The sequence below is a fragment of the Arabidopsis thaliana genome, chromosome 2 (assembly GCF_000001735.4).
Source record: "Arabidopsis thaliana chromosome 2, partial sequence".
Taxonomy (NCBI): Eukaryota; Viridiplantae; Streptophyta; class Magnoliopsida; order Brassicales; family Brassicaceae; genus Arabidopsis; species Arabidopsis thaliana.
The window spans coordinates 1,415,207-1,427,046 of NC_003071.7; the positions used below are offsets into that span (position 1 = coordinate 1,415,207).

The 11,840-nt window shown below is 34.4% G+C and overlaps 1 protein-coding gene, 1 long non-coding RNA gene and 1 pseudogene across 9 annotated transcripts; 2 read left to right on the plus strand and 1 right to left on the minus strand.

Annotated features, from left to right (window-relative positions):
* Nucleotides 1–1,971: 1,971 nt before the first annotated feature.
* Nucleotides 1,972–4,415, minus strand: AT2G04170 (TRAF-like family protein). 7 transcript variants are annotated; one of them, NM_001335218.1, is made up of 9 exons: nt 4,235–4,382; nt 3,863–3,965; nt 3,722–3,799; nt 3,587–3,664; nt 3,390–3,507; nt 3,136–3,305; nt 2,761–3,040; nt 2,465–2,631; nt 1,972–2,361 (listed from the first exon to the last, which is right to left on the minus strand). In NM_001335218.1, exons 2-9 carry the CDS (start codon nt 3,948–3,950, stop codon nt 2,198–2,200), a joined length of 1,143 nt encoding a protein of 380 aa, NP_001324072.1. In that variant the 5' UTR covers nt 3,951–3,965; nt 4,235–4,382; the 3' UTR covers nt 1,972–2,197. The 7 variants fall into 7 exon arrangements, with proteins under 7 accessions (NP_001324072.1, NP_001031318.1, NP_001118263.1 ...); NM_001036241.3 differs by having other exon boundaries at nt 1,976–2,361; nt 3,587–3,965; nt 4,235–4,311; NM_001124791.1 differs by lacking the exons at nt 3,863–3,965; nt 4,235–4,382 and having other exon boundaries at nt 1,976–2,361; nt 3,722–3,814.
* A 1,919-nt stretch (nt 4,416–6,334) lies between these two features.
* AT2G04735 lies at nt 6,335–6,662 on the plus strand. The gene has a single exon (NR_140032.1). It is a non-coding gene; the product is annotated as an other RNA (long non-coding RNA).
* Nucleotides 6,663–6,831: 169 nt separating this feature from the next.
* On the plus strand, nt 6,832–10,186 carry AT2G04180 (annotated as a pseudogene; the record flags this gene model as incomplete). The annotated part of the gene is made up of 1 exon: nt 6,832–10,186.
* Nucleotides 10,187–11,840: the final 1,654 nt, after the last annotated feature.

The window sequence follows — 11,840 nt, forward strand, 5'->3', positions numbered from 1 at the left end:
CATGGGTTCGATCACCTACTTACTTATGTATTCTAGGGTCTCTTTTTTTTGTTTCCATGTTCTCTTGGGGTTCTTTTTAAAAAGAAAAATATAAACATATATACAAAACATTATGTTTATTAAAACTTGTTTGTTTCAATATTTCCCTTTTGTCGTTGCTTTTATATACATGTTCACCTCATTTATTTTACTAATTTTACACCTTATCTTTAATCATTTAATATTTGTCTAACATTTTTCATTTGTCTATATAGTTTATTTTTTGTTGATTTTAAGACTTTAAGAATTAAGAATAGTTTGAATTATTTAGAAATGAAATGTTTTCGTATAATTAAAAATCAAAACTTACAAGAAATTATCATATTGTATATATCAAAGAACAAAATTTATATGAAAGTTGTAAAGTAGATAGTCAGTCAATTAAATATTAAGTTTCCAACAAACGTTACAATTTAAAATCATGCTTTAGGCCTCCAAATTTAATGGACTAGCCCTACCGCATTAATTGGTCAGTTCCAAGTTCCTACGATGCCGAGTAGCAAACGTAGAATGTAAGTAACCAAAATGTACGAATTATACTATTTGTTCATATTAACTCAGAGCATGCTGTTTACTTTATTAAAAAAATACTTACACTATTTCATAAAATGGCATTACGCGAATTGCAAATAATATAATGGGTAAAACATGTAAAATCTAAACATGCTGTTTTAGCAATTGTCATTTTGTAACATATCACAGTTTCTTTTCATTAAAAACACGTATCATGATTTTACAAATATCATATAGTAAAGTTATGTTTTAAGAGAAAACAATATTCCATTCATATTCTTTTAAAAAGGAGTAGAATCTATGATCCGGTAAGGTCTTATTGCACACGCGAACATGAAGATAACGTAATGGACCAATGATTATTAATTTTTGTCACAGGACCAATGATAAAATGACAAATTAGACAACATCCTAAGTTTTATATGATTCCCAAATGGACCCATCTCTCCTTTTCTTTATGTTCGAGAATATGCAATTGCTACCAACACTTGCAAACGCATGCGTGCGTGGAAGGTACTTTAATTGTTTGGGATGCTAACTAAAGGTGATATATGAACATGAGACCCCGAACTCATATGTCATGATTTTTACCACTTTTGATTTTAGTTTCTATATGTTTTAGTTCTTTATTCAGTAATTTCTGGTCAATGGATGCTTTGGAGCAAAATTGGAGTTTTTGAACAGAATTATGTCATTGTAAGATGAAAATGTTTTTTCATTTTTCATTTTGTTTTTAAACTTTTATGAGAAAGTATGAAAATGTTGTTTCATGCATGCAGAAGCGTCTAAAACTTGGCATTCCTAAGAGACCTTCCGACATTCAGATTTATCTCAGTTTTTTTTTTTCTGTGGTGGTTTTTGAGATCATTTGCAGTTATGTGTTTCTGAATTTGAAAACATGTCATTCTAAAATCTGAAACAGATTCAAGAACACCTGTGCCATCGACACCTTAAGTGTCTATCGATTTTGGCCCAAAAGATGAAGTAACATCGAGGAAAATAAATCAAGTTGTGGATCGCCTTTCCCAACGCGAAAATAAATCGTCCTTATGCACTAGTTGTAAAAACGTTATTTTTTTTTAATATAATTTAACATTAGATTCAAAAAAAAAAAAATTGTCTCCATGTCTATATTTATCTTTAGTGTTTTCTTATAGTTTCATACTTACTACGTACACATTATATTTTCTTAACCTTCCTATTTTCATTATGTTTTCTTTCTCTATACTAGAGAATGCTTTGGTCCGTTTAATTTTTTATTTTCTATAATCTAGTACCGCTCTTGTGATTACATTATATATAGTTCAATAATCACTGAGTCAATTTTATAGCTTGTTCCTCCTTTTCATTTTTCTTTTACTAAATTTTGTCTATGACTTATAAATACATAGACAATACTTGGGCCCTTAAACACATAATACCAACCGAACTTATAGCCTTGCTCTATTACCATTCAACAAAAATTTAAAAGCAATAGAGTTTCATTTTATTGAAAACAAAACAGAACAAAGAAAGACCGACCAAGAAATAACGATTACATCACATGCATTTTAAACTTCATCTTATTAAAACTCATCAAACGTCTCCTTATTCATAACTCATAAGGTTGTTTGATCGATGACAGAAAAGTAGAGAATAGAGATATTTAAATGGGAACAATGTTGGTCACAGAGACCTTCACCATTTCAGCTTCAAAGATAATGGAATCATTCACCGAATACCCTTTCGATGCATCATTGAATTCTGCTAACGATATGATAGTGTTAACTCCCACACCATAATCGCTTCGAGTAGGGTACCAAGCTGCAGCTGCAAAACAAGAAACAAAAAATAACTTATATCAACTATTAACTTTATTCAAACACTCGTGGACATTAACATGTTTTACTTATTATTTTTGGTTAGTACTTACAATATATTTGTGCGTGGTTGGAGCTTCGTTGATTCTTTAACCGCAGATTAACCGCTCCCCAAGTGTTTGTAGCAACTGCGTTTGGCTTATGGCCTTGAGCATATAGGAAGATTGGGATCGCTTGTGATCTTCCATCACCAGTACCTTTTGGGTTAAATCCTAATCTCCTGATTATACATCAACCAAAAACCGTTATTATACTTGACCACGGCAAAAAAATTCACATAATGGGTGCAATCTTTATGATTTTTTCCGGAATAAGGTCTAAATGATATGGTTACCAAAAAAAAACTAACCAATATCGGTCTTCAACAAGAAAATCATCAGAGTAATAGAATTTATCTTCCAAGTTAGAGAAATGAAGTATCTTCCAAGTGAAAACATTGTTTGGAGGGTTGGATATGAATGTGACTTTCTCTTGTACTTGGACCGCTGTGCCGCTGAAGATCTCAGCACCAAAAGAAGCAATGTCCTGCTCAAGATAACCTTCGTTCGTGTCAAGGAATGTTGTAAGAGGAATCAATTTTCCGTATCCCCACTCTTTTTTCGCATCATTGTATCGTTTCACTATTCCATCTACAATCCACAATTTTGCAAAAACATGCAAGTCACAATCAACTCATCGGTTCATAGAAAATGTTAAGACAAATCTTTGAAATCTACAGTCACACCTTTAACAATCAAATACTTGCGTTGCTTCCCATTGTAGACAAAGAGTTTGAGTTCAACATTGACTTCCCAGCCTTTTGGAAGAGATTCTGTCTCTTCGATCCTCACGTAAAGTGAAATATGGTTATTTCCACCATCGTTTTGATTACCATTAACATACAAAACTAATCTCCTGATTCATTTTTATGTTCACATCAAAATAAACTCAAATATATATCTGAAAAGTGAAAAAAACAGTGGAAGTGTAGTTCTTTACCATTTGTAACCACCGGCCTCAAAGACCGAGGATTCGTAGGGTTCTCCTCTCCCTTTGATCACGGAGAAACTTGTTATTGTCAGTATCTTGTTTGATGGTCGCTCATCTCTCCACATTCCTGTCACTCCAGTAAAAAAAGAGAATCAAAAAAAAAAAATTCCAAGAAAATCAAGAAACTGGTTTTAGTGTTTAACCACCTCCTTGCCCCTGATTTCCGCCGCCTGTCCCTGAGCCACAACCAGAACCAGGACCTCCTCCTCCGCCAGGACGAGGACCTCTTGGGCCACTCCAAGGACCAGGACCAGGGCCTCCTCCTCCACCAGGACGAGGACCTCTTGGGCCACTCCAAGGACCAGGGCCTCTTGGGCCAAAACCAGGACCTCTCGGGCCCCGGCCACCAAAACCAGGACCTCCTGGACCAAAACCAGGACCTCCTGGACCAAAACCAGGACCTCCTGGGCCAAAACCAGGACCTCCTGGACCAAAACCAGGACCTCCTCCGCGGCCACCAAAACCACGACCGCCTCTACCAGGGCCACCACCACAACCTCCTCTATTCATAGGATTGGTTTAAACCTGATGAGGAAAGACTTGAGTTACTTACCTCGTACGAAGATTTCAGGATATATTTTTATGAGTTTGCTTGAACTAGTGAACTATAACTAAATCGAATACTTATACCTTTTTACCAAAAGAAAAAGAAAAACTGTTATTATTATTAAGAAAACTACGTTGTTAATATTAATGTTAAAACGTTTAGTAAAAAGCCAATGGATTTGTCCAAAAACTAAACAAAATCCTATGTATAAAAATGCTTTAAAAAAATGAGAAACAAACAAAAATACCTGTTGAATTGGGCACTGAGCGAAAGAAGAATCGATAAAGAGAAAAACGAGAGTTATGAAACCATTTTTTGAGATCTGATTTTTTTCTTTCTTGGCCAAGTCTTCATTTATACACAGAGACGAATCTTTTTCTTGAGGCAAACGAGACGTATCGTGTTACTTATTGACCGAGCTCATAATTACAATATAAAAAGACTGAATATGGATACATCGTGCCAAAAACAATACTATAATTATTAATATATGACTACACACAAGTCTACACATACATTATTACTTTGTTATTAGGGATATTATTGTTTGACTTTGAATGTGCTATGCATACATTGTTATTAGGAATATTACTTACTACATAACATACATATTCTTGTGAGATTTGTTTTGGTTATTGCTATTTGATTTGTTTTGGATACATTGTGCGTATCCATGAACTTTTGCTTACACATATTTTTTTTGTATTTGTATTACATTCATATTATATAGATATAATATTAGTTTCATATACATACTTTGTATATATAGTTTTGTGTACATATTATATACATACTAGTTTTGTGTGAAAATTTCATACTAGCTAAACTTTATTTTTTTCATACTACACCTCTAAAATAGAGTCTCCATCCAATAAGTTCTTTTCGAATAAGTGAGTGCGTTTCGAATAAGTTCTTTTTATGAACATGGTTTGCATTTTTTGATTATTTTTAAAAATATGTATTCGGTGGAACCGAAGTTTCTTTATAAGCTTTCTATTTTCTTTTGTTGTGTTGGCTCACGTTCACAAGTCATTGTCATTTATGAGATTACTTCAATAAAACGAACCAAAGGTTTTGGCTTTATTTTATGTTTCGTGTCAGTGAACGAGGATCTACTATTATATTTGTGTTTAACTGTTCAAGTATCTTTTTTTTATCATACTTTCGGTTATGTTCGGAGAATTCATCTTTTTCTTAAGGATTTGTTGTTATGTAATTTGTTTACTTTCAGGACTTGGGGTCTTAATTTAAATGGATCTGATGAGTTTTAGGCATATGCCACAATGCTGGTAATTTTGAGGAAGGATAAATTAATTTTATCCAACACAATTTCTGTGTCCAAAGGTCTTTCAAAAGGGGATGGGACCTGAAGGAATACTCCAAAAAAAAAAAAATTAGAATAATTTATGAAAATTTTGAGTTGGAATTGTCTTTTTTTTTTTTGTCAAAAAACTTTGTTTTCATTTAATCACTCAAACTTAGTACAAGGCTTAGGAGAATATCATTCTCAGAGTTTAGTACAACAAAGATAAAAACAATAAAGATAGAAGTACAATAGTCCGATGATAAAACCATGCTAGCTCGGAGACAAGAGTTGTAGAACACAATGCCACATGCGAGAAGAAGGTAAATCGGAGACACAACCACGATCGATCCGGGAAGTGGAAGATTGGTCATTGTCACAAGACATAATGACGTTGAGAAGGAGCAAGGGTCTGTAGTCAAACTCAAAAAAATCGCTGAAGCAATAACCAGGGTTCGCAAGAGATATGTATGAAACTGCAACAAAACAGGTGGATTCTCTCTCGCATAATGTCCTTGACTATGGAGATTAAGAATGTCACACAAAGTTAGTCTTTGGTTTAACACAAGTAGAAGATTACCAGACCTGAGCTTCAAGGTTTTCATGAGCATAAGGAGTTTATCACTGAAATTGATAGATTTCACAAGAGAGAACTCGGTGAACAAAGGAGACGGAGATTGGAAGGTGAGAAAGCTGCGGTAATCACCGTACCTTGGTGATGAGATCATAATGCCGCACTTTCTCAACCTTTGTAAATGGCTTCGATAAAGGGATCTAGAAAAAAGAGTAGAATCCCTAGGTGACTCTAATAACCAGGTTCTCAAAGAAGGCTTGTACAAGCAGAGCAACGATGATTGATTATGGATTAATTGACATCTAACAATTATTTTCAGCAATCGAGACAAACGTTGGCAGAGAAAAAACAGGGGAAAGTTTAGCCAAAACTTGGGCCTAATGGATAAAGGAGGTGGGCCGTCACTTATGACAATGGGCCAAGAGAGAAATGGGCTGAAATGGGGGAGGCCCAATAACAGGAACCCTAGTGTCTCAGTGGCTGCGATGAAGAGTTGGTGACTGTGGCGGCAGGACTTCGGCGAGTTGAAGATCAGAGTGGAATGAAGCTTCACCGGATGTTGTGGCACAAAAGTGGTCCAGAGACTCAAGATAGACGAGTGACGGTACCATTTGGGTTGAGGAACTGCAAATTTGGAAGTGAGAGATCTCGTTAGCACTAGGGCGGGGTTAAAATCGTCGACAGTGGCCATTGGAGTAGATCGACGGAGTGAAGCAATGTTGAAGGGTATGGGTAAGTGATCTCCGAGAATCAAAGATGGATTTAATGGAGGGTTGCTGTGGTGGTCGGGAAGATGGAGAGAAAAGCTTAGAAGAGTTACAAAAGTGATGCAAAGATAATAGAGATTGAAGCGACTTGGGATCTCCCGACGCCGGTGAGCATCTTGCTCACCGGCGTCGAAAAGTTTGATTGGGAAGCTGTCCTCGAAAATGGTGCCCGAGAGAGAAAACTGAATAAGCAGAACTTCAGAACCTTTTTGAGTTGGAATTGTCTAGGATTAGGAAATATGGCAACCATTGGATATTTAAGGGATTTTTGGAAAAAATATCGATCAGATTTTTTATTTCTCTCGGAAACAAAATAATCTACGTTATATATGAAAATATTTGTTGGTCACTTGGAAAAATTTAACAATGGTTGACCCTATTGGTTATAGTGGGGGATTAGCTCTGTTTTATAATAATGATTATTATGTCTCAATCATTTTTCAAAGTAATCGGTTAATTGATATTGAACCAGTTTATAAAGGAAAAACTATTTGTCTTATGTTTGTATATGGAGACCCGATACCAAAAAATAGAGATCAAGTTTGGGAACGATTAACACGAATTGGTACGACTCGGGATACACCTTGGTTTTTAATTGGCGATTTTAATGCATTAACATGTAACCATGAAAAATGAGGGGGCAGTTTAAGACATGCTTCTTCGTTTATACCTATAAATTTAATAATTCAAGATTGCGGGCTTTTGGAGTTTCTTTATCATGGAGATTGGTTATCTTGGCGGAATTGGCGGGATAAAAAACCAATACGGTGTCGGTTGCATAAAGCTTTAACTAATGAAGATTGGCATGATTTATTTAGTAATTCTTTTATTGAATATCTAAAAATGGTAGCTTCCGATCATGCACCATTGATAGCCACGATTGCGGATAAGAAATCACGAGGAAAGCAAAATTTTCGGTTTGATAAAAGATGGATAGGCAAAGAAGGGTTATTAGAGGCAATTTCTACTGGCTGAAAACTCGCCACTGGTTCAGGAGAAAGGCAGTTTGTGGAAAAATTAAATAATTGTAGGCGGGCTATCTCCCAATGGCGGAGAGAATTAACTCCGTACGAACGAAAGACAATAGAAGATATTAAATATGAATTAAATGCGGCTTTGAGGGATGATTCGAAAACACGGGAAGAGATTACAGATCTAACATTACGGCTAAAAGAGGCTTATCGAGATGAGGAACAATATTGGTATCAGAAAAGTCGGAGTCTTTGGATGACTCTAGGGGACAATAATTCGAAATATTTCCATGCTCTGACTAATCAGAGACAAGTTAGGAATCGGATAACCGGGTTACATGATGAGAATGGAAAGTGGTCAATATAGGGTCCTTATTAATGGACAACCTAGAGGACTAATAATACCTGATCGAGGTTTAAGATAAGGGGATCCTCTCTCTCCTTACTTATTCATCGTTTGCACAGAGGTCCGTATAGCGAATATATGGAAAGCAGAACAAGATAAATTGATCACGGGTAGTAAAGTAGCAACAACGAGCCCTTCCGTGTTTCATTTGTTGTTTGTGGACGATAGTTTTTTTTTTGTAAAGCTGATAAAGAACAATGAAGAGTAATATTGGGTGTCCTAAAACAATATGAATCAGTATCAGGACAAATGATAAATTTCACAAAATCATCGATCCTGTTCGGGCATAAAGTAGATGATGCTATAAAGGAAAAAATTAAATCGACCTTGGGAATTCATAATATTAGAGGTATGGGTTCTTATCTAGGGTTACCTGAGAGTTTAGGGAGCTCGAAGACAAAGATTTTTTCCTTTGTTAGAGATAGATTACAGACAAGAATAAATGGGTTGTTAGCAAAATTCTAATCGAAAGGAAGGAAAGAAGTGATGATTAAATCGGTTGCCGCGGCATTACTAACTTATGTGATGTCTTGCTTTAGGCTTCCAAAAACAATTACTTCCAAGTTAACAAGTGCGATGGCAAGATTTTGGTGGAACTCGAATGGGGAATCTAGAGGTATGCATTGGATGGCTTTGAATAAACTGTGTAGTAGTAAATCAGAGGGTGGCTTAGGTTTTCGCGATGTAGATGATTTTAATTCGGCTTTACTAGCGAAACAGTTATGGCGTCTAATTTTGTTTCCGGATTCTCTTTTTTGCTAAGGTATTTAATGGGAGATATTTTAGAAAATCCAATCCTTTGGAAAATATAAAATCATACTCTCCGTCTTATTGCTGGAGAAGTATTTGTTCAACTAGATCTATGGTTTGCAAAGGACTTATTCAAAGAGTCAGTTCAGGGGCTTCCATCTCTGTTTGCGAGGACCCATGGATCCCGACTCAATTCCCGAGACCAGCAAAAAGTAATAGTTCAGTTATTGACCCATCTTTAAAAGTCCAAAATCTTGTAGATAGCCGGTCAAATTTCTGGAATACTGACCACTTGAAAGAGCTCTTTGATCTGGAAGATGTCCAGTTACTAGGGTGCGTCAACAAGGGAGGATTTCCCAGGTTGGCATTTCATAAAATCCGGAAACTATACAGTTAAATCCGGCTACCAGACAACACAGATGGAAAACTTGGCAAATAATTCATCTTTCATTGGCCTAGAGATCAAATTTTTGAAAGCCCATGTTTGGAAAGTACAATGTCCGCTTAAGTTACAACATTTTTTATGGCAAATATTATCAGGTTGTGTGCCGGTAACAGAGAATTTACGAAAAAGAGGTATAAATTGTGATGTAGGATGTGTGAGATGTGGCTCTATAGAGGAAACAATAAATCATACTATTTTCCAGTGTCATCCGGCAAGACAAATATGGGCTCTCTCAAAGATTCCTACGGTCCCAGGAGTTTTTCCCATAGATTCTATTTATGCAAATTTGGATCACTTATTCTCAAGAATCCCTTTAGAATTTGATTCATTCGCATATCTGTGGATAATTTGGTATTTGGAAAGCATGGAATGAAAAAATATTTGAAAATATCGAAAAAGATCCGTTAGATGTGTTATATCTAGCAGAAATATAGGCACAATCGTGGCAGTTAGCTTAAGTTGAGTTCAACAATGAAAACCATGTTTCTTTGTGATCGGAAAAACAAATTTGGGTGAAGGATATCTCACAAGATAATAGGTAGTCTAGCCTTCGTTGTTTTGTGGACGGTTCATGGAAAGAAAGCAAAAACAATTCAGGTATAGGGTGGTTTTGTACATCAGTCAATGAAGGGTCGTCAACTATGGGACCTGCTAATCTGTGTATAAGTCTTTCTCCTCTCCCTACAGAAGTCGAAGCTTTACTCTGGGCAATGAAGTGTATGATTGGCGCCGACAACCAAGAAGTAGCTTTTTTTACAGACTGTTCAGACCTGGTGAAAATGGTGTCTTCCCCAACCGAATGGCCAGCATTTTCAACTTATTTGGAGGAGTTCCAGAGCGACAAACAAGAATTCTCATCTTTTTCTTTATCTTTAATCTCTCGCAATGCAAATGTCAAAGTAGATTATTTGGCACGAAAAATTTGTGCGGAACCGCTACATACCACTTTTGTAAACAATTTTCCTCAAAATAGGCTCGTTTGAGTCCTAAATAATATCTGATGACAAAAAAAAAAAGAGTAAATTTGAAAAATGTCATATTTATGAGTTTTTGTTTGAAAATATCCTATCCATTTTTCTTTATTAAAAACTGTTTTTCATATATTAAATTACTAAAAGTGCCTCAATAAAATATAATAATAATTAAAATAATTTATAATTAAGACATAAAATCAATTAATTTAAATTTTAAAATAAAATTTGTTGCAACAAACAATTTTGTTTTAGATTTTTTTTTAAACAATCTATGATTTTGCTTGATATAAAAACAAATGAATATTTTCTAAAGGCCAATCTGAAATGGAGAGAAGAGAATTTTTAGCAGGGAGAAAAGGCTCGAACCAGCTATAGTTGCAGTTTTGAAATATGAACAATGGCAACAACTGTGCCTGATATAGCTGATAAGTGATGGTTAATGGGCTTAGCCTAGTAACCCTGTGATCTCTAGTAAAATCATAACAAATAATTTTGTTATTTGTACTGATTTTCATAGGTTTTTGGGTATTCCATCTCTAATCAATAACTCATGCAAATAAAATAAAAAATATTATGTTAGAGCTATTAACCGTACTTAATCAGTAACATATATATATGACATCATTCTACGATGTTAAGTCGTAATCTACAGTAACCTTACCTTACAGTGGGAGCAGACTTTGGAGTTTTGTGGGTGATTGGTTGGGCTATAACTGTACAATTTTTGCTGTAGAGATTTTGCTGTAGTTATGTTGGCTGTAACTATAACTTTTATTGCTGTAGAATTATTGCTGTAAATTTTTGACTTTAAATAATTTATTAGAAAATGGATTAGTAAAATATAATAGTTGTAATAAAAAATTTTATATAGTAAATAAAATGCCTTATATTACTAATTTAAATAAATATATTATGATGATATAAAAATAAAATATAGTAAATATTTTTTTTGTTATATAATGTTGATAATTTCAATTTCTTGTATTTATCTAATGAATTAAAAATTTTACAGCCAATAAAATATGGTTTTGAAAATTTACTCTCCTACAACCTTTAAAAAAAAAAAAAAAATGGGCTGTAAGTTTAAAAATAAAGCTACCACACGATTGATACGTAATCAAAGTTCTAAGAAAAATTAAGGTTGTAAGTCGGACTTACAGCCCAACCAATCATGCACTTAGTTTGGTCCGTTTAAAGATTTTTTTTTTTTAATTTAGGACCGCTCTTGTGATTGAAATATAAATAGTTCACTAATCACCATGAGTTAAATATATGGCTCCAAATGGATGATATATAGTTGAGTGATTGGAAATTCTTAAGTTGAACAAAACAAAGTTGAACATTATTTAATTTATTCCTCTTCAAAATAGGAGATGAAAGGGTTGAACAATTTTCCTTTATAGTTTGTTCATATTTTCATTTTTTTGGTTGAATGGGTTGAATCAATTTTCCAATATATTCATTTTAAATGGTAAAAAGTGAGACGAATAGCCATTCAACGTTTCCAACCTCTTATTTTAATACAACTACTTGCACTCCTTTTTTCGAAAGAATGTAAAATTTATATTCAAACAAAAAAAAACTTATTACAATAAATGCATCTGTTTATTTAGAAGATTTCGAATGAGAAACATAGGAGAGTTGAGAGTTTTTCTGAGGTAAC

What these genes read in the sequence shown, in the direction of transcription:
- AT2G04170 (NM_001036241.3), bottom strand. Translation starts at nt 3,950, where the DNA reads ATGAATAGAGGAGGTTGTGGTGGTGGCCCTGGTAGAGGCGGTCGTGGT. An exon ending in CGGAAATCAGGGGCAAGGAG is followed by an intron (nt 3,508 to 3,586) that starts GTGGTTAAACAC and finishes CTGGAGTGACAG; the next exon opens with GAATGTGGAGAGATGAGCGA. An exon ending in CAACCACGCACAAATATATT is followed by an intron (nt 2,362 to 2,464) that starts GTAAGTACTAAC and finishes CTTGTTTTGCAG; the next exon opens with CTGCAGCTTGGTACCCTACT.